Source organism: Gadus morhua, chromosome 4 (assembly GCF_902167405.1).
Source record: "Gadus morhua chromosome 4, gadMor3.0, whole genome shotgun sequence".
NCBI lineage: Eukaryota > Metazoa > Chordata > Actinopteri > Gadiformes > Gadidae > Gadus > Gadus morhua.
Genome location: NC_044051.1, coordinates 12,020,833 through 12,044,463, shown reverse-complemented (window position 1 = coordinate 12,044,463; position 23,631 = coordinate 12,020,833). Strand labels below are relative to the sequence as shown.

General features: G+C 45.1%; 1 protein-coding gene across 1 annotated transcript; it reads left to right on the top strand.

Moving 5' to 3' along the window:
- Nucleotides 1-1,039: 1,039 nt before the first annotated feature.
- Nucleotides 1,040-21,817, top strand: fam222aa (family with sequence similarity 222 member Aa). Its single transcript, XM_030352935.1, has 3 exons — nt 1,040-1,346; nt 12,221-12,373; nt 18,596-21,817. Exons 2-3 carry the CDS (start codon nt 12,247-12,249, stop codon nt 20,173-20,175), a joined length of 1,707 nt encoding a protein of 568 aa, XP_030208795.1. The 5' UTR covers nt 1,040-1,346; nt 12,221-12,246; the 3' UTR covers nt 20,176-21,817.
- Nucleotides 21,818-23,631: the final 1,814 nt, after the last annotated feature.

Here is a 23,631-nt window from a genome sequence, read left to right as displayed (position 1 = left end):
GGTGATGAACAGCATTTTATTAGTGCCTTCTTATTTTTATTATCTCAGGATATTGGCTTCTTTGACTTATTGAATAGAAAATGGGTTTTCGAAATTCATAGTTGCTACTTTTCGTACACTGGCCATAATTTAATGTTAAACTTTTCAACAATGCACAAACCCAATTTTATAAACCTGACAGTTGATTTCCATTCCTCCTTTATACTGTCAGAATAAATTTGAAAAGCCTTGAAATGTTTTGATGGTCTCACAGTATCACAATAATAACTCGACCTACATTATACATAAGGCTATTTTCAGACTTCATATTTCCTCACATTTGGCTATTTATTGAACACACAATATTATCTCTGTTTTCCCTTTTCTTTCATGAGCATCTTAGTGCACCTTGAGGAATCAAAACACTAATACACTAATATGATCTATAATACATCAGTTTTTAAAGAGTTTGGCCACTAATCTAACATGCTATTAGAAACATTGTTCTCTCATAACAACTGTGTCTATTTTAGGTTTGCTCGCTCTGTGTGTCCATGGCATATTAAAGGATACAAAAGTGTTTTCTTTGTTGATTTACTTGCTGGTTGGTTCATAGCGTGACAGACTTTCAACGGAGTAGCCTATAATCAAAAAAGGTTATAACAAAGCATGGTAATGGTCATTTAGGATCATTTAGTGAATTGCTTCTGATGTTGATGTTCCACAGGCCTACACACACATAACCACGTTTGTTTTATACCAACCATTTACATTGTGCTGAATTGTTGACAAAAACAAACATGGCGTATTACATTGTTTTGTATGTTGACTGCTTATATTGTACTATCATTACTACTATTATTGTGAATGAAGGCAAGTAGGGTACTACCATGGATAGGCCTACTACAATAGTGTGCTCTTTACCGCGAGAGAACGTCTCGCTTGCTCTGACGCAATAATCGTCACCGAACTACCGCCTTCTCTTTTAAGCGATTGGCTGAACCGTGGGAATATTCAAATGTCTCCTGATTGATTGGACTGAAGCCGGTTTCATCAGTGCGGTGCGGTGGACTCATCATTTCTACTCCGACATCACGGTCGCCTAGCTTAGTTGGATGCAAGGAAGGAGATGGAAGCTATTTTAAACAAAACCTAGTCGTTAAAAGCAACATATACCTGGGTATGACATAGAAGCAATCTACATGGAGTTAACCTCGCCAATGGATATTCCGCTTGAATTTTCCCTCACGTATCAGGATATTTGTGGCGAGATTGCTTTTGCGGAGGAAAAACGCCTTCCGACCAAGAGAATAACCAATCAGTCGCTTCGAACCAAAGATAAACAAGCCTTATGATAAGATAAAACTGTAAGTGACTGTTGTGTTCATTTCTAACTCATTACATTGACAATTTGGTGGAAACCTATGTGCGCTTTTTTAATGTGCGAGTATTCTAATTATAACGTTGTTTTGTTTGAGCAAAGTCACTTGACTTGGATATTATAGGAAATAGTTTATTGAAAATTATTTTGTGCTTTTATTATGTAGCCAACCTACCAAAGAGTTTAACGCTGTTGCTTTTATCAAACAACGCATGTGATTGGTAGCCTATATGTTCAGTTCGCCTTAATGAATTGCTCCGTTATCGCCCTTCAAGCCAATATGCATCTTCGGGCTACTATTGTGATAACGCATCCCTAAACATTTCTCATAAATGAATCAAGGTAGTAGTAATAATGCTGGACTCATGTCGCATATCAAATGTACAGGGGAGTACTAAAGAGTTATAGGCAATGTCATGGGAGGACTTAAATCATTGCAGACTGAAACCCCTTTGAATCCTGCATTGGGCCTATGTGGCTATTTATATGATTTATTTTTATTGAACCATTTCCTGGCACGGTATATGCATAAGCTTGAATCATTCCTTCGATGTCCTTGGAATAGTTTCTCGGTTGTTTTAAAACAAGCGAAGTGTATTCATTAGTCAAAGTCGAGCCAATATAGTCTACTGCTTACGCCGTGCTTTTCTCTCCCAATAAAGAGGTCTTTACATGCCAGGATCTCAATGGTTACCGGAAACCCTTTGAAGTATGCCTATGTTATTGGTTCTGCAGAGCTACCTCCGAAAAGCTTAGTTTCCAATTCTATTGTCTAAGCCGGAGGTGGGATCATCGCACCTCATTGCACCCGTGGCAGCCGAGGTGGAAGGTTGGCCCCAGCAGAGGGTCTTATGGATTATAGACCAGGTGTGAAATTCTATCTTGCACGCTTTAGTGCGTGTGTCAGATCATCTATTGGTCAGAGAGACGGGGTGTTGCAGGCGTATTAGTATAAAGTGCACAAAAGAGTAGGTTACGGTAGCCTATGCAATGGATTTGCCCCTTTCAGCAATTGGAGCAATAATGTATTGAAAGGCCAAGGTTGAGACAATATCAATATATCTAGAAATCTAAATCGAATTATTTTAATGTTTATCCATTTTTTTAAAAGATTGTAGAGAGCTGGGCATAGAAAAACAATTTCGTATTTGGATTGATTTCTTTAGATGTTTTTCAAGTTAGCCTAATCATGTTTTTCAGTGGAAAAAAAAGCAGGTCAACTATGACAACGGCTTATCAAATGGTTTTAGTAATGGAACCACAAAACATCATAGCTTAATGCTTCTTTACGGTGAAAACGATAGCCTAGCTACATGTTTTTTAATGTAAATTTCACACTTCACATATTTCTTCTAACTGACATAAAAACATCACATCACACAAGCATCCCAACACATGACTTAAGTATCTAGTTTGTTAGTTAGTTTTCTTACGCCGTTCATCTATAGTGGATTTTCTTGACATTCGCCCAAATGTCCAAACACCAATACAGTGAGATTGTCACAATAGAACAGTGGCATTTGTTAGAGACCTTCATCATGAAATAAAACAATTTTAGAAATAAAATAAAACCCCTTCAAATTGTGTGACCCGAACACAATAGGTTCCCAACTGGGGAACCCTTGGACCCTAGACATATCGGACCCTGAGAGAACCCTGGGAACACAGGACCCTGGGAACATAGGACCCTGCAGCACATCGATACGATCCCGTTAGTTCGCTCCCCGTGTTAGGTTGTAACCTGTTCTCCCCCACTATAACACTGTTATATATTCGACTTAGAGGTTCACTGGTTCCGGTTCAAATTGAGCAATTATGTGATAAACATAGGTTCCATGGTTGGTTACCATATTGTAATCGATGCAACGGAAAACGTAAAGCCATTGCTCGACCAAGATGATTGCTTTGTTTATATATCTTGCTTTGACGTTCAATCCATTTCACTTATCCTCAACATACTTTTTCATTTAATAGCCTCTCTACGTTTTGAATAGTGGTGGCTAGGGATGTTAATTTCATTAGAAGCCAGACAAGCTGTACCTTGGTAATACATCACAGTATTCAGACAATGGATTACTCATTTCCAGGATATTGCCCTTGGCTCTTTCATTTATGTGGTGGTAAAATCCAAAACAAGAGAAACCTGTTGCAATTTGTATTCTGTCCATGAATTCTGTCATGTGTGCACATATGGAGTTTTAACACCGGCCGACGTGCACCCCATCAGCAGTTTATCTCCAGTTGTCCTACTGGCCATAGGTTGAGCTTTAGTTAAGCTGGTTTACCTGAACTTAAATTAAGTTAAACTCAAACAAGCTGTTCCCTTTGAGGGTGAAACAACCCCGTTGTTTTGGCACTAGCAATGTTATTATAGAAAGCAGTAGCATGACCGACAGAGAACATGTGTTGTGTTTTCCTCCCACGTAACCTATAGGCCTGTAGCTCCAGGCTGGGCCGTGATCTGAATGTAATGCTGGCAATAAGTCCACCGTGCAGGGAACACATTATGTAAAGTGACCTCCGTTGGAAGGGACACAGGGCTGAGCTACTCTATCAGGGATAATGCAGTGCTGCTCCACGCTTTGGATGTTATAGGCATATCTTTCAGGGTCCATGGTAAATAACCTTTTTTTTTGTCTTCTTCTCCATCTGCCAAAGGACGTCATGTGCAATTAGAGACAGCCTGCCATCTTTTGAAATCTGCCTAATTGGTCTTTTCATTTTAATAGGATGAGAGGGTTAGAGGGAGGCAGGGTTCAGCGTGGTGGGGTTACGGCCTAGGCCTTCAGGGTCAGTGGTGGGGGGAGGGAAGGGAACCGAGGCCGTCCGTATCCCATCAGCCTCTTGGCTATATTGCTTTTATTTATTTTTCAATTTGGTCACTTTGTGGTGCGAATTCAAAGGCCATGGCCATATGGCCCAAGGCCCATGTGTGGGAATATATATATATAATCTATTTCTTGATGCATAAATATATTTATATATTATAGATACATAGTTATTTATATATATATATAGTTATATATATGAATGTATATATATATTATGTATATACATATATATATATGTGTGTGTGTGTGTATCTATATCTATATATATAAATATATATATATGGGTGTATATATATTATAGAGATATAGTCATATATATATAATATGTGTGTTATATAAATATAGATGTAATCCTTTTTCTTTAGCGTTCTCAGGTTTATCTCATTTTTAATTACTTGAAAGAATCAGTGACCCGGTTGTCAGTGTAATGAGCTGCGGTGGAAGACGGGAGAGAGGAGAGGAGATGGAGAGAATGGTAGAGACAGCTCTGTGGGCTGGCTGTACTACAGTATTGCTGTGTGGATTGAATCAGCTCAGGGAATGGGGATTTTAAGGAATACAATAAAAACATCCCAAGAAAAAAACACTATATTGGGATAATTACTCACAATAGTTAAATGCATTAAAGTATTATTGTAGAAACTGGGGCAAGTGCCAATGAAAGCAACCACATCTGACTTTAGTTATAGATTTTATGGGGCAAGGTGTTATTCAAGCCAGAAGCTCTTTAATAAGCTGAGCTGTTTCTGATAGTAGGCAGTGGCACAGTAGATATGATCATTTACCATTTTGATCAAGCTCTGCTATAAAAGGAGCTTTCCAAAGCACTTTTTATATGAATCACAACAGTCACACACATATCTGCTTCATAAAATATAATACTTTCAAAACAGCTTAATAAAGGAATCTGTCACATTATACATTCTGCGTATTGGCACAAGAGTTTGGTTTTTCCCCCTCCTGCAGTGGAAATTTCCTGTTTCTGCTGTCAGAGCTGTCTGTAGTCTCATATCACTTTAAAAGCAAATATGAAATATATTAACTTAAAATGTACAGTGGCATTCTCAGGACATCTTCATTAACAATCCCTGTCCCGCTCACTCACTCACTATTCATTTTTATTCTTTTTGATCAGGTTCCTGACTGAAAAGGCGACTCAAACCAAGGTTTAAACAAAAAGATGAACAAAGTAAGCAAGATGAAAAACTGTCTAACGTAAAACCAAAAATGGTAATCAATACTAAGACCCTTACTGGACTTGGTTAAGCTAAAGGACAGGACAATAAAAAATTAACAATCAACAAAGGTAGAACACAAAACAAAGGATAATGAGTTGGAAAAACAAGATGAACTGAGGATGTCTATCGGTAAGACGACTCAAAGACAAACAGAACAATTCAAACAGAACAACTGTGACTTTCAAAGCGACTAGTGTTCGGGTCCTTCAGTGAGTTGTAGTGTGTGTGTGGGGCACATATGCAGATAAGGATAAGATAGGCTCTCACCCTCCCCCATAATTTGATGCTTTCTTAGCATTGGTCAAGCCTCTCTCGGCTCTCTGTCTCTCTCTCTTACTTGCCTTGGCAACTGTCTGCGTGCGACAGCAGATCTGGGAATGTCCAAGGCTTCCTGCTGCCTACCAAGGTTGTTCCACCAAGATAACACCTAATTACCCCCCCACCCAACCCCTTTTGAGCTGTGTGTGTGTGTGTGTGTGTGTGTGTGTGTGTGTGTGTGTGTGTGTGTGTGTGTGTGTGTGTGTGTGTGTGTGTGTGTGTGTGTGTGTGTGTGTGTGCAAATGTTTGTTGCCTGTTGAACTAGTACATGATTATAAACAGGTATATAGATACACATTGGTTTGTCAGTATTTCATTGCTTGAAGTCAAGGTTGAATAGGCCTACATCCAAAGCTAAAGTGGGGTTTTGCACTGAAAGACTGTGTTTAAATATGAGTGGATCGCTTAACTATGTGTCCTTGCTAGAAGTAGCCCTCTCTCTGCATATTTGGAGATCTCCATCACAAATTCCGTTGGAACAAATTTACTCCTCACTGTCCAACTATAAAACCTATCTATCTGTTACCAAAGTCTCAAAGCTGCAATCAAAAGCCTCCATCACTCCATCGCCGATTGTGAAGAGTATGACATTCTTTCGGCTGAGTCGGTATTTCCTCTCAATAATGCTTACTGGTTTGTTTGTGCCGCCATGCCAGATGGCGTATTGTTTTGAATCAACTGTCATATATGTAAGTGATTCCATTGAGATAGATGTCAGCTCCAATTCCGTAAGGGCCATTATATATTCAAGCGTGCAATTTTACTTCTCGCCATGATTAAGTTAGAGCAAATAAGGAAAGGCATTCACGTCGTGGAAACACATTGGACAATGTTGGTCAATATTACACCTTCCTGTTCATATTACTGAAAAGCATTCTCTATTACATGGTCATCCTCCTCCTGCATGTTTGGCTCTCAATCGTCTCTCGAACGACGAGAATATTTATTGACCTATATACAATATTATGTTACCGGTCTTATTCATGTTAGCATGATGACCCAAATTAAAATGAAGCCTATAAAGTATTGTAGATCGTTTATTACATCAACCACACATTTATTATTAGACCAATGAATATTGAGATGTGAAAAGATGAAAGGAAACCTTAGTCACAAATGTTTTGGGAATGGAAGCTAATTTGCATGGTTACATTCATAATGAACTAATTTAGTCATCCATCCTGACCTATATTCAACATTTATTTTATATAATACCCCAATATGATCACTAATCACAAACTGATTTGAGTGGAGTTTAACACTTAACACTTAACACTTAACTGTAACTTATTTTCTTTGAAGAAATGGTAGGCCATTAAAACACAGATTGTAATGCCCATCTCTGGTTTCTTATATCAAACCCTGCATTCCCAATGCAATAAGAAGGAAATAGGTCTTAACAATACACCAAAGCTGTACCAGACTGGATGTACAATGACTTTTGTGAGACACCATCCCTTTCAGCCCAATATAAATACTGCATAGTTTCCTCACTAGAGATGCTACAACCTACACTGCCATTGTATGTAATATTGTAATTTATTGCATTGTATTTTCAGCATGTGCATGAATTGTACAGAAATCCTCTCGCTAACACCGTTGTAATACCTTTTCCTTCTTCTTACCAGCATTCATCTCAGTGGGAATGAGTGTCATTGTTAGCTGCCGGGGGCCCCAGAGTGTGCTTATTGTATGAGGAAGAGCCAGTCACTCCAGCTTGCTTGGATGTCCTGTTTTTCAACCTTTTGTGTACATGTCCCTCTCTCTCTGTCTGTCTGTCTGTCTGTCTGTCTGTCCCTATGTCTCTCTGTCTCTGTCCCTATGTCTCTCTGTCTCTGTCCCTATGTCTCTCTGGTTCTCTGTCTGTCTGTCTGTCACTATGTCTCTCTGGTTGTCTCTTTGTCTCTCTCTCTCTCTCTCTCTCTCTCTCTCTCTCTCTCTCTCTCTCTCTCTCTCTCTCTCTCTCTCTCTCTCTCTCTCTCTCTCTCTGTCCCTGTCTCCCTGGTACTCTCTCTCTGTCCATATCCCTCTAATCGCAAAGAACACATACGAGAGAAATCTGTGTGTCTCCTGCGTTTGCTGCTCTCATGGCCATTATGCAAACTATTAAGAGAGAATTTAACCAGGCCAGCCTCTTATAGGCTAATCCGCGAGTAATAGATTCTATTAAAAATGTATGAGGGTAAAGCGGGGGGGGGACTCGTGCGGGGGAGTGCGGCGCGGTGTGCTCGGCAGCTGCAGCAGAACCGCTCGCTGTCTAGGTCTGTCTGTGTCGGATGTCAAATCGCTCGTCCTGTCGCCATCAGTCAGGCTGACTTCTGCCGGGTCTATTGCCAAGACTGTATATTAACACTGATATATACAAACACACGTGTATCTATAAATAGATATATCGATGCATGGATGGATGGATATCATGTATATATGCAACGTGATGTATTGGTACATTACTTCTATTACTTTATTGTAGGTTGTGGCTCAAATGACGTCCACGACGCCTTCTCCCACGCTTTTTCCATCTATATTGGAGCCGGTCCAGCCCGCCTTCCATGCTAATCATTTATTTATATTTAAATTAACCCCGCCATCCGTTTTGTACTCCACTGTTCCATGCTAGTGCCCCCTTTTCCCCGTTCTGCTCCATCATCAAAACTGCTCTTCCATTTCCTCTGCGGAAAGAGAAAAAGGAAGACTATTAGCATAGCACTCATATGCTAATCCAAATTTAGGTTGTGTGTGTGTGTCTAAGTGTGTGGCATGCATGTGTGTGTGTGTGTGTTCGGATGTGTGTACATGTGTACATATTTCGAAGCATGTGCGTGCAAAGCACAAAAAGTGTGCACGTGTGTGTGTGTGTGTGTGTGTGTGTGTGTGTATATGTGCGTGTGTGTGTGTGCGTGTTTGTGTGTGAATTGGTATGCATCTGTAGTGGTCTTTATCTGCGGGCTGAAAGGCAGAGTCTTGGCACTCTTTGCCTTTTCCTCCCCCGGGCTGCAGGTGCTTCAGCCTCAGCCGTGAGCCCCCAGAAGGTCAGACAGGACCCTCTTGTCGAGGCTGACTGCTGTAATTTATGGCTTTCAGATGGTGTCACTCACTCGGCGCTCAACCTTCCTCTCCACCCCCCCCCCCCCCCCCTCCCCCCCTCCCAGATAGATATTGATGTGCAGCACTTCTCCGTCATCAATCAGAATATCCATTAGCTGCGATTTTTTCGGGCAGCTTGCCCCACAACCCCACCGTCCCCCAACCCCCCTTTTATATGAATTTTTGATCCGTTTCTGGTCGGCAGCCAGTGGTGGTTCTCTCTGTGAAATGTGATTTGTAGTCCAGTGTGATTACTGTATAAGGTTACCGGGCCGAGAGAAGATGTCGGGTAACCTTATACAGTATGCTTGTTGTAACCCCCCCCCCCCACACACACACACACACACACACACACACACACACACACACACACACACGCACACACACACACCCGCCCACCTACCTCCTCCTCCTCGCAACTCAAAACACCATCTTCAAAACGCTGGCGTTCGAAACGGTATCCGGCCACTGCCGACTTCTCCTTCAGATGATGAACACCGGAGCCATCATTTATGATGAAGTGGTGACGGTGCAGGAGATGGCTCATCTCTGTGGCGGTGACCTCATTGTCTTGTCAGATCTGCTTCCCAGATCCCAGGGAAAAAGAACACACAGCGCAACAAAAAAGAGAGACATTTTTATATGATATTTTATGTGCCAGCCCGTTTTTTTGGACTTAGCCTGTAGCCTCTGCCGGCACCACCTCCCGTCACCTCCGTCCCCACCACCTCCCTTCACCTCCGTCCCCACCACCTCCTAATGCAGTGAAGCAGCAGCAGCTCTGGAACAGGCCAATTTGTCTGCCAAAATGCCCCTTATCAAAAAAAAACCTGGGAAGACAAAAGATGGACTGCTGAGCGTGGGGGAGCTTATCTCTCTGGCAGGCCCTCGGCGGCGGGGCCACATCGGGGGCCCCTTCCGATAACGCCGCTTATCAACCGGGCTGGTGTCACGCCCACAGCCCGCAAGGAGGCGACGTCCTTGACTCTCCCAAACTTTGTCCTCCCTCCTTCTCATCAATGTGTCCGAGGGAGACCTGTGATAGGGAAGGGCTCGAAGGACAACATGGTTGCGAATAGGAGAAGGTTTGGTTACGATACGTTCCATAGCGTAAGGCGATCCGTGTTTATGTAGGAGAAAGGGGTTGTTGTTGTTATCAGGATTGCCTATCATGTACCGCAGAATTGAGTCAAGGTTTGTCTACAACTTTTAAGGGAAAGAATTATAGCGGCGCTCTCAGCGGCGCCGATGTTTGGTCCGTGGAGCACACGGGCTCTTAAATAATGGATCCCACGTCGGGTTGGAGCTTTGAATTTTCACAGAAATGTCAGATTTCACATTTTGTGTGACTGAGATTAGAGAAAAAGTCATCAATTATGCTTTCACTCTCTTACTGATGTCTGGGGAACTATCTTAAGTATAATCAAGCCCTCTCTCTGTCTCTCTCTCTCGCTCCCCCCCCCCCCCCTCTCTCTCTCCATCTCGCTCTCTCTCTTTGAACTGTAATGTTATTTCAAAGGATTGCGATTCTTTGTTCTTTTTCATGTTCTCCTAGTAATGGAATCAATTCTTGTTCTTGCATTCTCTTGTGGTCGTAAAGTAGTTAACAGCAAACCTCTCTATCTTTCTTTTCTTTGCCGCTTCCTTTCCACCCCCACCCCCCCACAACCCTCCATCTCGAAATGTGTGGTAAGCCCAGGCTGTTTTTAAAATTGCCATTGTTTTTCAAAATGGAGCCTGACCACGGGGCAACCAGGCTTTTAGCTCTTCAGATACGCGTGTGTGTGCCGAGACGATTCAAACCACTGTTTTCTGAGCAGTGGGGGGTTGGCCTGTCACTGATGGGAATCAAGAAGGTGGAGTAGACGTGGTCTCCTCAGGCCTCCCCGGGACTACAATGAAAGCCGCTCTGTTCCCCCTTGCCTATGGGGAAGGTGGAGGTAATCATGTTTCTGCAGCTAGTCAGCGAACACTCCATCCTATGTTTGGATCACTTGAGCCGCCCTCTGGAGCTGCAGGGAGAAATGAAAACAATCAGCCCAGAAGAAACGGCAGAAGAGAAATGAGCCAGTCAGGATCAAGGATGCCTGACGGGGGGTAGGGGGGGGGGGGGTTCGAGGAGGATGTGTTTGTTGCGAGCTCCTAGTCGCCTGCCAGTTAGTTGTAGTTTTGCCTTAAAAAAAAAGTATTACGATTTAATTGCGTTCTCATTACGAGCACCTCTTTTTTTTCAAGAGGAGATAGCAGTTTGAAATAGTGCGAATGGAAATGGCAGAATGTGTAGCCTACGCTTGGCTACTTGTTTATCTCAAGGGATGTTCGTTTCTGGTATAGCGTATATCTGATGGCCTCGGGGAGGGGGGGCGAGGTGCGTCTTTCGGTGGGATCTTCCAGCCTTTAGAGTTGCTGACTGCATGGGGGAAAAATAAAAGAGAAAGGGAATATTTTCCGACGCGTTTATCTATGCGCTCGGGTGTGTAGATAATACCTCGTTTTCAGTGCAGGAAAAATGGCTGCAATCAGCGGCGCCGGGGGGGGGGGGGGGAAGAGGCAGTTACTCCAACACTCAGCCACTCATTACGTCTGACAATACTTATCTCTGCAAATAGCACACGCGTTCTAAAGGAAAATAGCCGCTTTCGGAGTCCCCCCCCCACCTTCCCCGTGCAAATCAATATCGGCTTCAATTCATACAGCAATTATATTTTAAAAGAAGAGGGAATAAAAAAAGGAAACACTGTTCTACACGCCAGTTACAGATTAGAGGCGGCTCGCCGCAGGGGGGCTAAGAGTTGCCTTTGTAAATGATCTGGCGCTGGCGACTGACAGATCAAGGTTGACGACGGGGAAAGAGACATCATAACGAGCACGTGGAGAGAGAGGTGGGGGGCGGAGTGTGGGTGGGTGTGTGTGTGTGCGTGGGGGGGGGGGGGGAGGCGTGAGGGGTTGGAGGTCTGTGTAGTCACCACCGCTAAGTACTGGTTTACATCTGTAGTATTTTGGCGGTGGTTGATGTGTGTTTCTGCTCGGGTCGTGTGGGGGTGTAGGTGGGTGGATGTAACCGTGTTCACAGTGCCCACGCGTGAGCGCGGTTTGAAGAAGGCTATTGAAGTGCAAGTGGGAGCGGATGTCGTCTTTTGATGTGCGAATAGAGAGGGCCCTGTGGGGTCTAACACTTTTCCGCCAGCTTGCAGTTTATTTTATTTATTTTTTAAATCTAATGTTCAGATGTAGAATTCATACCATCATAAAGACATCGCTCTGTTGACATTCGCATAAAACACGATACGACCTAAGTATAAATAAACACAGAAATAAGCTGAATCGCCTTTTCCTTCTTGCAAGCGTATATCAACTCATGTGTCATGTATCTCCGTCTCCATCCACAGCAGGTTCTCCGACGCAGCGAGACACCATGTTGGCCTGCATCCCCCGCCACCAGAACTTCTCCTCCCAGCACCTGGTATGCACCACCAGGGTCCTGGAGGTGGTGCCCCCGCTGGCCCTCGCCATGCCAACGTCACAGCCCTACACTCACAAAGGTGAGTCCCACCGAGTCTTCTGCTGTCACTGCCTCATCCTGACCTACATCAGGGGAGCTTTGAGCGGGACCACCTGTGTTTATATGACATCTTCACCACAAATAGAAGAGCAAATAAAGAATTGGTGGGTCTCTTGTTTTGGGAAGTGTCACAAGGATTTCCTTATGGATGTCTATTGACTGTGTTGATGTCAAAGTCAAAGTGAACTTTATTGTCAGACCGACCCTGCAAGAAGTTTCAAAGTGGACCGAAATTGCCTTTCCCCATACTCCAAATGTGCTATTAAAATATTTACCCCACAACATATACAATATAACATAATAACATAATAGTGCAAAAAGACAACAGTGCATACATTATACAGAATATAATAATCTCAGTGTGTTGATATGACTCAGTGCAGATATACAACCGTTGTTATATTTTCGAAACACGTTTTTAAAGTGATTTCAAAATGATCTAACTACGTTTGTCTTGTGTGGTTCTTGCGAGACGCGAACCCCGAACAAGAACAATATTGATTTGAAAAATAAACATGTAGATCTTTCCCGTGTTAATTATCTGGCAATATTCCTGAAGCGAACAGGACTGACAAATCCTCATCTAGTGCTTCTAAAACATTCATGAGATTGTAAAACACACAGTTATGCGATTGCGAGATGAAGCAATTCAAAAACAAGGAAATCGAAAATGTAGTGACCATGTTGGCCTCCGATCAGCGCTCATTATAATAGGTAATCATCAAAAGGTAAATTCATTCTGCCTGGCTTGCCTGTGAGCCCATTGTGTTAATAGATATAGTCCTGAAACGTTTTTTAATTGCAGTTTTTGTCAAAAACATGGTTACGCAAAGACCTTTTCAACTCAACGTATTGCATGACCCACATTGCCCGTGTCTCCTCATCTCTAACGCACCACCTCCTCGGGTCAAAAACGCCCCTTTTGTCTCTCTGTTATTAACTATTAATTGCGAATCAGTGGAGCACCTGTCTGCTAAACGCCAGAGCAGAAGGGCCTGGATCGCCCCAGGCAAGAACTCATCACAGCCATCCTCCAACTGTTTACCTGCAGGACATACCCCCCTCCTCGCCCCCCCCTTGTTTTGCTAGCAGCTAACACTCTCACTGAATAGCCCCAACTCCTCCTTCCAACCCCACACACCCCTCCCTGTGTTAGCCCGGAGCGCTAGCCTGACATTTAGAACACAACCAGATGAAGCAAACTTCTCGTCCAATCCGAGCCGTGTGCCTATGGCCATGCATGCGGCTTCATCTAATAAAGTATTTTGGGAATCCTGTTTAATGCAACTCAAACTTTCCAGGGCAAACCGCCTTGGTTTGTTGATGTCGTTGCGAGCCTATTTCAGAGCTGCGAGCCTATTTCAGAGCTGCCTTCATTTTAGGCCATCTGAACGTGACCGCGTCGCAGAACATTTGAATTCTCGTCAAACGTCTTCGGCGCCGAAGCGAGCGCAGACGATTTATTGAGCTAATGCCTTGCCCCTCCGCGAGTCCCCCTTCGACGGGGGATAAAGGGTCTGGAAACGTTGTTTTTTCCCACGCTGCTGGCCTGTGGTTGTATAGAGGAGGCTTTTTTTTTCAGCGGAGCACTTTCCGACCCCGTACCCACCACCCCCCCGGGCCCCCCCAATAGCCCGCAAGCCGGGGCCAAACGTCTCAGAAACAAATGTGGAGTGACACTGGTGTTCAGAGTCTTCCCCAGCAAACACCGCTAAGTGCTCAACCCCGCGGTGGCTCACTGAATGGGCCCTCGACAAGACTTTACCGGAATGGAGAGGAGGAGGAGGAGGAGGAGGAGAGGAGGGAGGAGGAGGTTGAGGAGATGGAGGAGAGGACGACAAACTGGAGTGAATGACTTGTTGTGTTTGTGTATGTGCGTGTTTGCGGAAGGAGATTGAGCTAAAAAAAAAAGGAAGTGCTGACTGTGAGTGGGTTATAGATGGGGGGGGGGTTGTGTGTGTGTGTGTGTGTGTGTGTGTGTGCGCGCGCGTGTGCGTGCGTGTGTGTGTGTGTGCACGCGCATGTGCCTGTCCGTGTGCATGTGTGTGATTCGTATAGTCTTTGTTTTATAAAAAGGCTTGCTCCTATGGTGCGGTAATATTGATATATTACAGTCACATTATGGCACAGTAGTAGATATACTACAATGCAGACTACTACTGTGTAATATACTAAATACTAGTCGTAGAATAGCGCCACAATTTTGTCAGAGCAGGAACATTGACCTAATTGAGACACATTATTTAAAAGTACATTTTTATGTTGTAGTGAGGATGGTCTTGTCTTAAAATCGGGGAGATACGTCAACGTGCGGTCTGTTGCCCTCTCAGGTCTTGACCAGCACAATAGTCATTTAGAGAAAGCTGCTCCACCAGCTGAATAGAGGTGCGGTCAATTAATTACATGCTTGTAATGAGTGGGCCTATTAAGCCAAACTGTGTGTGTGTGTGTGTGTGTGTGTGTAGAGAGTGTTGTCATGGCAACGAAGAATAAGCTCTTTAATGTGCGGTTAATTTGCACTGTGTGTGTGAAGGTCGTCTGAAGCACTTGGAATTTGGTGTGTTAAAAAACAATTGTGTAAAGTTTCATGTTCAAGGTGAAATACATTAGGAGATATCGATTTAATTGTGGTACCGTGTTTATGTTACATGACGGACAAGTAATGTTTCGTCTTATACATTCCATTGTAATGAAGCACATTATTACATATTAACGTTGGTGTAACCTAAATATACAATAATATCAGAATACTATATGGATGATTAAAACCTTGTTAATGAATGTTGTCAAGGGCAGGTTTCTGTCAATTGTAGAACGACTTTTACGTTTCTAATCTAATCTTGTCTATTTGACAGGTTTTCCTGCCTCTGTGTTTATGTGTTGAACTAGAAGGCAAGGATAAAGATAGGGAGAGGAAAGAGGAGGGAGAGAGAGAGAGGAAAAAGGAGAGAGAGCGAGAGAGAGAAAGAACAAGTGTGCGAGGCCGGTACCCTGCTCTCCAGCCGAGCCTTGGGGCCCTGGTTCTCCAACCGTAAATCAGTGATTAACTCAAACGTCTCACGAACAACGAGGTCTCGGGCTCTTGGTTCAAGACTGAAATGCTTTTGAGCGTGACCCAGGAACGAAACCGAGATTAACCAGTTTTAAAGTGTTTTTTTGAGAGTAGGGTTGTTCTGTGTATGTGAGCCAAACGAGGGTTTAGCCCGTTCAAATCGTGACAAGGTTAACACCTGAGATGGGTTTTTTGTTCTTATTCCTGCTGTGCGTTTCCATCCCAGATTTACTTTACTTTATTCCGGCGAAGACCCACAACCACGCATAAATCAACTGATATGACTTGATCCGCCTACACTCCAGAATATGATTAATCAGGCCACCTTCACGTTTGCGGTTAATTAGCCACAGCGTTTAATTGAGAATGTAAGATAACCCGCCATTCTCCCTTCGCTGTCTCTCTCTCTCTCCCTATCTCACTCTGTCTGTCTATCTCTATCCTTCTCTTCTCTTTCTGTCTCTCTCTATCTGTCTCTCCTCTCTCTGTCTCTCTATCTGTCTCTCCTCTCTCTGTCTCTCTTTCACCATCTGTCTCTCCTCTCTCTGTCTCTCTTTCACCATCTGTCTCTCCTCTCTCTGTCTCGCTCCTCTGTCTGTCTGTCTCTCCTCTCTGTCTGTCTGTCTCTCCTCTCTGTCTCTCTTCCGCTATCTGTCTCTCCTTTCTCTGTCTCTCCTCTCTCTGTCTCTCTTTCACCATCTGTCTCGCTCCTCTCTCTCTCTCTCTCTCTCTCTCTCTCTCTCTCTCTCTCTCTCTCTCTCTCTCTCTCTCTCTCTCTCTCTCTCTCTCTCTCTCTATATCTATCTCTATCTCTCTCAGCCTCTCCTCTCTCTATCCGTGGCTGTCGTCTCTCCTCAGAGCAAAGGGATTAGGGTGTTTTGTGTGAAAGCACACCTGTTTCTCATCCCTGCATGGTGCCGCTCAGCAGGGCATCTTGTCTGCAGCCTCTTTCACATCAGCCGCTACTTAGCTGCATCTATTTAAAGGCGAGGGGGAAAAAAAGAGAGGTCACTTCGAGCTCCAGTGTTATTATTAACGTGATAATTGGGTAGACACACAAACATCCACTTCTCCTCTTCATATAAGACCATGTCGTTTAGTAACAGCTGGTTGAGAATTTAACTCTAAATTGGCTCTATTCTCTATTTTCTCCTATTTTAGTGCATCTTCTATTTTGTGATCAATGAATGTTTTTATGGCCAGAAATGCCTTTTTTTTCTGCCTATGTCTTTGAGCCATCTTTAGATGTTTGACCCTTAATTCACCGTTAAGTACCTATTCAATCAATAAAATTGCATTATGTAATACAAATTCTCTCATCCATTTGAAGATGTATGCAAACTGCCGTGCTTGTTTTTGTCAAATAAGGTGACCAGGCTTTACTTTTCCTCTTGGTATATATTCTCCTCACTTTTGTACCAGTATAAGTACTATACATCATACTATAAATAGTAGGATAAGTACCAATATGGGGGCAGGGCACGGAAATACAGTCTAAAATCCACCAACAGTTTTTCGCATAAGACATCTCCAACAAATCGCTACTCAATGTCTTCTCCTACCTACGACCTCCATCTCCTTCAGTGGGTCTATCTGGTGTTGTACAACATTGTGTGTGTGTGTGTGGGGGGGGGGGGGGGGGGTTACCTCACAGGGTCAGGGAGACATGTGATAGACGTTCACGTGGGCTTTTTCTTTTGGACCGGTGTTGTGATGCTTAACAAAGCTCATCCAGCCCCGCTCGTAACTCGACCAGAGGTCGGTGCTTCCCCACTCCCTCCTCCACCACCACCCGCGCTACTTCTCTGACTCTCCACGGGGGAAAAGGAGGGGGGGGGGGGATGGATAAATTGGAAGCACTCTCACCTCACCGCCACTTTCCGTTCCATTTTAAACACCCAATTTATTTCCTTCATGAGATGGATGCTTTAGATTGAATCATCTTCACAGTTGGTGGCTCGTCGTCGAGGGAAGCTTCGAATGAAATGAAACTCCCAAATCAATTTCAAATAAGGGGACAACATGCGAGGGGTCTCTTTCCTGCGCGGCTGGAATAGGGTTTTCCCTATTGGGGACGCGAAATTAAATGTGTAGTTGTCGGCCGTGTTTCCTTCCCTTTCTATCACTAAACCAAACGATTAATGCCCTGTTTCCCTGGTTGGGTCCGGAGTTGCACGTATAACAGTGTAATCTAGTTTATTTTCAGTAATTTTTTCGGGGGGAGATTCCCTACCAGGCTGGTGTTTCTCTAAACAGTAGTGGTTAGCTCCACCAGGTGTGATGTATAGGGTTTAAAATGGAGAACCTCTACCACCTCTCCTTTGTCACCGGGAGCTAAGCAGCCATGAAATTGCATGAATAATGGCGCTTCAATCCAATCCGGCTTTGTCTCTCCAACCTTTCCTAACACCGTTCAATCGCAGTATTCTGGGTGATTGCTTCCCTCCCTTAACTTGTTTTTTTTCTCCCTTCCCAACTTGGGCTTTAGGTCTTTTACATTAGTGTCAAATTAGGTTCATAAAGTGATTAAGTAATATTGGGTTTAAAAGGGTTGAAGCTGGGGTGAATTGAATGGGACTGCAGTAGGACAGACAGGGCGAATTGAAGTGTTTAATCCGGTGATGTGCCACATTACGATCTCCTAGGATCCTTTTTTTAGACGCTAATATGTAACGCTGCGCCCTTGCCATCGCTAGCACTTTCTTTTGACATTTTGCACCGCATGTTGTCACATCTACCTGCGAAAGGTTTCGTAACCAAGCGCTTTCCATTTTATCAGCCGTTGTAAAATTAGCTCCTCTTTTTTTTCTCTCTCTCTCTCCCTCTCTCTCGCTTACTCTTGCCTCTGTTCCTCTCCGTGATTTCCCTGGATAATCTGATTGTGCACCGAAATAAGTCTGAATTAATTCAATCAAGTACTGATCAAACCGAGCCCGCGGTGTCTTTCTCCTCCAAAATGAGTTAAAAGAGGGGCAGTTGTCATCCCTTGTTCCCTTTAACGCATTTGGAAAAGAAACGATGAGAAACACAAAGTAGACAGTATCCAAAAGTTGGCCTCCGTTTGGGTCACATTACCACAATAGCTGATACTTCTGTTCATCTTTGTTCACCACTTATTCCGTCCCCCCCCTTTGTCGCTTTCCCTTTCAGGGGTCTCCGTCTCCACGGCGACCCGTTACCCCACCCCGGCCGAGCTTGACGCCTTCGCCCAGAAGACGGCCAGCAGCCCGCTGTCCATCACCATCTTCCCCAACAACGTGCGGGTGCCCCAGCACAAGCAGCTCAACCGCACCGTCAACGGCCTGGACACCACGGGCCAGCGCTTCAGCCCCTACTCCCACCCCCCCTCGCTGGGGTCCCGCGGCCTCCTGGCCGTCGTCAAGGGCTCCGCCATCTTGGTCAAGGCAGTGGTGAAAAACTCAGACGGCAGGAGGACTAAACACGCCCCTCCACCTCAGACGCCGCCGTTCGGCGGCCCCCCGGACGGCGGCGGCGGCGTCTGCTACGCCCCCGACGGACAGCCGCACAAGGCCTACTGCCACGGCGGCGCCGGCACATCCCGGGTCTTGGCGCCCGACGGCCCGTCCTCCGGCACCGCGGCGGCGACCGCCAGAGGCCAGGCCCCGCCCCCTCCTCACGACCGGTCCCGGCTGAGCGAGGTGAGCGGCGCCCTGATGCGGCGCGTGAATGTCGCCGCCGCCGCCGCCGCCGGCCAGGCGCCCCCGCCGTGGGGGGGCGGGGCCCGGGTCAGCCCGTCCCACCAGGCGGTGGCGGCGGTGGCCCGCTCCGACTCCGGCTTCGTGCTGGGGGTGGTGGCCCCGCCCCAGAGCGGCCTGGCCTTCTCCGGAGCCGTGCTGCCCACCCAGAGCGCGGACATGGCCAAGGGCGGGTACCTGGAGGGCGGGGACTACGGCGCCTGGCAGCACAAACACCCAAACCACCACCACCACCACCACCACCACCACCACCAACAACAACAACAACAACAACAACAACAACAACAACAACAACATCATCACTTACAGCAGCAGTACCAGCAGGGGTCCTTGAGGATGTTCAGCAGTACTCCGGGCGGCCGGGGAGCAGAGAGCATGGTGGTGGGCCAGTCCCCGCAGTCCTCCCTCCCGCCGGGCTGCTCCGCCCGGCCTCCCTGCGGGCCCCACCCGCTCAGCGCGGGCACCGGAGGGGCGGCGCCGGAGCAGATCAGCTCCTGCGCCGCCGACTTCTCTCTGGGGCCTCGGTACCACGCCCCGTCCTGGGACGGCCTGTCGGCGGCCGCGCCCCTCACCGACTGTTACGCTCAGGAGCTGGCCCTGCCGAGGGACACGGGTCACCCCCGCCCACACAACTGCCTCGATCCCCACCCCCACCACCACCCCTCCCATCGTCCACACCCGCCCCAGTGTCATCCGTCAACGACCGCCCAGCAGGCCTACAGTGCGGAGCAGGGGGTGTGCTGTGGCGGCGGCATGGGGCCCCACGGTGGGGGCCCGGGCTTGGGCCCCGGCCTGTGCCACGCCTCGGTGCTCAGCAGTAGCCTGCAGTCGCTGGAGTGCCTGATCAGCGAGATCCACCCGCCCTGCATCAAGGAGCGCATGCTGGGCCGCGGCTACGAGGCCCTGGGGCTGGCCAGACTACTGGAGCAACACCACCATCCCCACCTCCACCCCCACCTCCACCCACACCACCAACTCCCCCACCCCAACATCCAGCTCCCTGTCTACAGGTGAAGAGAAAATCAAGCAAACCTGAAAAAGGTTCACAGACATACAGACACACACACACACACACACACACACACACACACACACACACACACACACACACACACACACACACACACACACACACACACACACACACACACACACACACACACACACACCTCTGTGTGTGGGTGGAGAAGTCCCTTGTGTTGACAGCAGTGCATCGGTTCAAACAAGAAGATGATATACGAGACATGCCTTCTTTTAGTCAGTGCATGCATTTGTAGAAAGGTTAACAAGTTCAGCCAGAAGGGACTGCATTAATATGTTTAACACTCATATTTTTTCTTCAACTCATCACACAATACCAATGCCGTGCATCATGTTATGATCAGTCATTACTTTGGGATTTGCAGGCCATTTTTGACGATCTGTTGTAACAACATGTTTCGTTCTGGACAAACAAGACACCCCGTGTGTTGGGTCAGAGTCAGCATCCATTACGTCACTACGTTCAACGTTCTCCAACTTGCAGAAGTGTAAGCGGTAACGTGGCTCTTGTAAAACAATGATATGGATACATTGAAATAGTTCACATACATGTGAATATATCGTGTATTTTCTACATCCCATATTTTGCTGCTGTTCATTGGGGACACGTTTTTAATTGTTTTGCTGCTTTATTGTTGTGTAACCATTTATTTACTTTAATGATTGTTGATTCCTGTGCTGCCGAGCGTTGGCTGTTCCCCCGATCGCATAGGCTAGTTTTACTGTGTGTGTGTGGCTGTGTGTGTGTGTGTGTGTGTGTGTGTGTGTGTGTGTGTGTGTGTGTGTGTGTGTGTGTGTGTGTGTGTGTGTGTGTGTGTGTGTGTGTGTGTGTGTGTGTGTGTGTGTGTGTGTCTGTGTTTCACTTGCTGCTGTCTCGGTTGAAGTTGCATTTAAATTATTTTGTGGAAATGTGAATAACCCTGGTGTGTGTACTCTGAGTAACGTCATGTCATTTCTGTAGCCAATTGGACTTGATGAAACAGTGTGTGTGTTGGGGGGGGGGGGGGGGGGTCTATATTAAATCAATACAAGCATTCCACTGTTTCAATAATGTCATATTCAAATCAAGACTGGTACATAGGATCTGGTGGATGTGCCATTCGTTGCGTTTCAGGGCCACGTTTAAGACCCAAGGCCTGGCTGTTCAGTATGTCAAAGAGTATTTTATATTTCTTTCTTTTTTTGTTATTATTATTATTATGAGTAGTGGTAGTAAATTAATGTGACTGGAAAGTGGAAAGCACTGTTATAAACAACACAACCGGGTCTGCTAGAGATTTACACTGGAGAAAACACAGACCATCTCAATCATTCATAGAGAACCTCTTGGTAGGGCTATATACTGTTGGTGATGGTGTGAGTCGTATGACTGTGTGTGTGTGCGTCTCTGTCCGTCTGTACTGGCTACATTAGTACTATTTATTTTCAACAGCCAGTTACATGACAAACTGTCTTCATGATTATAAAGTGCAATTATAATATATCAACATGTGAACCCTCTACATAGGAGTATGTTGTTGAAATGAACTACGTTTGCAATGTAAGACCCTAATCTCTTACCCAGTTTGCCTATTCTTGAATAAGATTGTCAAATAAATCAATTTTTATAAACATGGCAAATTATTGTTGTTTTTTTGGTATAGGGTATGAAGCCGATTAGTATTAATAGTTGTATTTGTCAATGTTAAATTACTTTACAGTAGCCTACATTACTAAACATCATATTTCCATTGAAGGAAATTCAACATGTAACACTGAGTTATAGATGTGAGGTGAGTGTAACTATATGTGCATGCATTAATTGGAAATGGATATTAATTATATTTATAGTTCGCATCAATATTGTTCATTTCATAAGTTCAATGGTGTTAAATGATAATGTAATACTACTTAAACACTTAACGTTTTTATGCCGACATGAATTGATGAGACTTACATTATAAGTGATCCAAATTAAGTCGCAAGAGTACATTTTGCTAGATGTGGTGACATGGCTCATAGCAGGGAGAAGCAAGCAAAACCTTGAAGGGACCATTTATATGGAAATGAGAAGGTACAGGTCCTCTCTGCGATCAACTGTGCCACTGACGAATACATGGATTCACTGGGATAAAGAATGTGTGAAAGAATATATTACCTTGAATAATGAATAACATTCCATTATTTGTAAATAGAAACGTCCTCTCGTAGAGCAATTATGTCTCAGGGAATGTGAAAGTCTACCTACAAATCTTGTCAATTTATTTCAATTCTGTTATGAATAATTTGAGACAAGAATACCCAAATAATACTTCTGGGGGAGATTGCACAGCGCCTTGGCAGGAAACCAGAAAGTCAGAGGGGCGGGGTTATGCAGCGTTTCCGGTTTATAACAGTGATAACCTTCCGGTGATGAACAAATTCGCGAGCGCAAGGTGGAGTTGTCAGAGCACGATTTAAACAAATGTATTTCTACAGCGGTCAATCTACTGCATAGGTTGGATTTTAAACCTTTACAGGCGGTTCGTCCAAGGAATTTTGTGTCCGCATAAGGACGTTTTAGCTTGTTTAAACTTCACAACTGCTACAGCCAGGAAAGGTTTCGTTTAACGTTGCAACCAGCTACGGCCGAGCTAGCGTTCGCTGTTGGTCAAGGAGGGATGCCGATAAGGGGAAGACGAGACTATCGTTTCAGTTATCAGTCCTCTCTGTTACGCGCGTCTACCCAACCAACGTTATTGGTCGAAATACATTCGAAGCAAAATTAATTGAAACGCTCAGCCAGATTGAAGGTTCCGCTATCAGACTTTAGATGTTAATCTAAATTCAGAATTTTAATCTAAAGTCTGATTTGTGAGACTATAATTGAGTTGAAGTCGTTAGGGCAACTCTCTCCCCCAGGGTTTGCCTGCTTCCTTTTCATGTTTTATCCCAGATCTGCACACTGGGGCCCCCCAGGCACCTGAACGAATAAAACCCTAAAGATAATACCATCCCGGCTGTTCTGGCGCACACTTTTAGCGGTGGAGATTAGCGGCTAGGCTGACTAGTTTCCTCTGGGAGAAGGCGAACTGGAGCCCCCCTGGCCCACAGCGGCCCAGTTTCTCTGCATAAACACATGCACAGGGAGATAAGAGGGTGGGATTGGGTGCACAGGGAGATGGGCTAAACCAGATAGCTATTGGGTAAAGAGGTGCGGCAGATTAGCGACAGGATCGTATTTCTGTCGCTCGAGTTAAATACTCAAAACATAGCATGGTTGCCATCTGCTGTTTTTCCCCATCTTCTCTAACATTTGTTCTCTGGGCAAGCAGTCACTCTGATAAGCTGGTTCGTTGAGATACAGCCATTTATCATTCAGCCCTTACTGCCGTTTACAAACCATGAACACATTTAATGCATTAGTAAGTTCAATAGTTGGCTATTTAATTGTAGACGACCTTACAGTGG

Coding starts and splice junctions, on each gene's coding strand:
- fam222aa (XM_030352935.1), top strand. CDS start 12,247: ATGTTGGCCTGCATCCCCCGCCACCAGAACTTCTCCTCCCAGCACCTG. Junction 12,374..18,595: donor ACAGCCCTACACTCACAAAG/GTGAGTCCCACC, acceptor TTTCCCTTTCAG/GGGTCTCCGTCTCCACGGCG.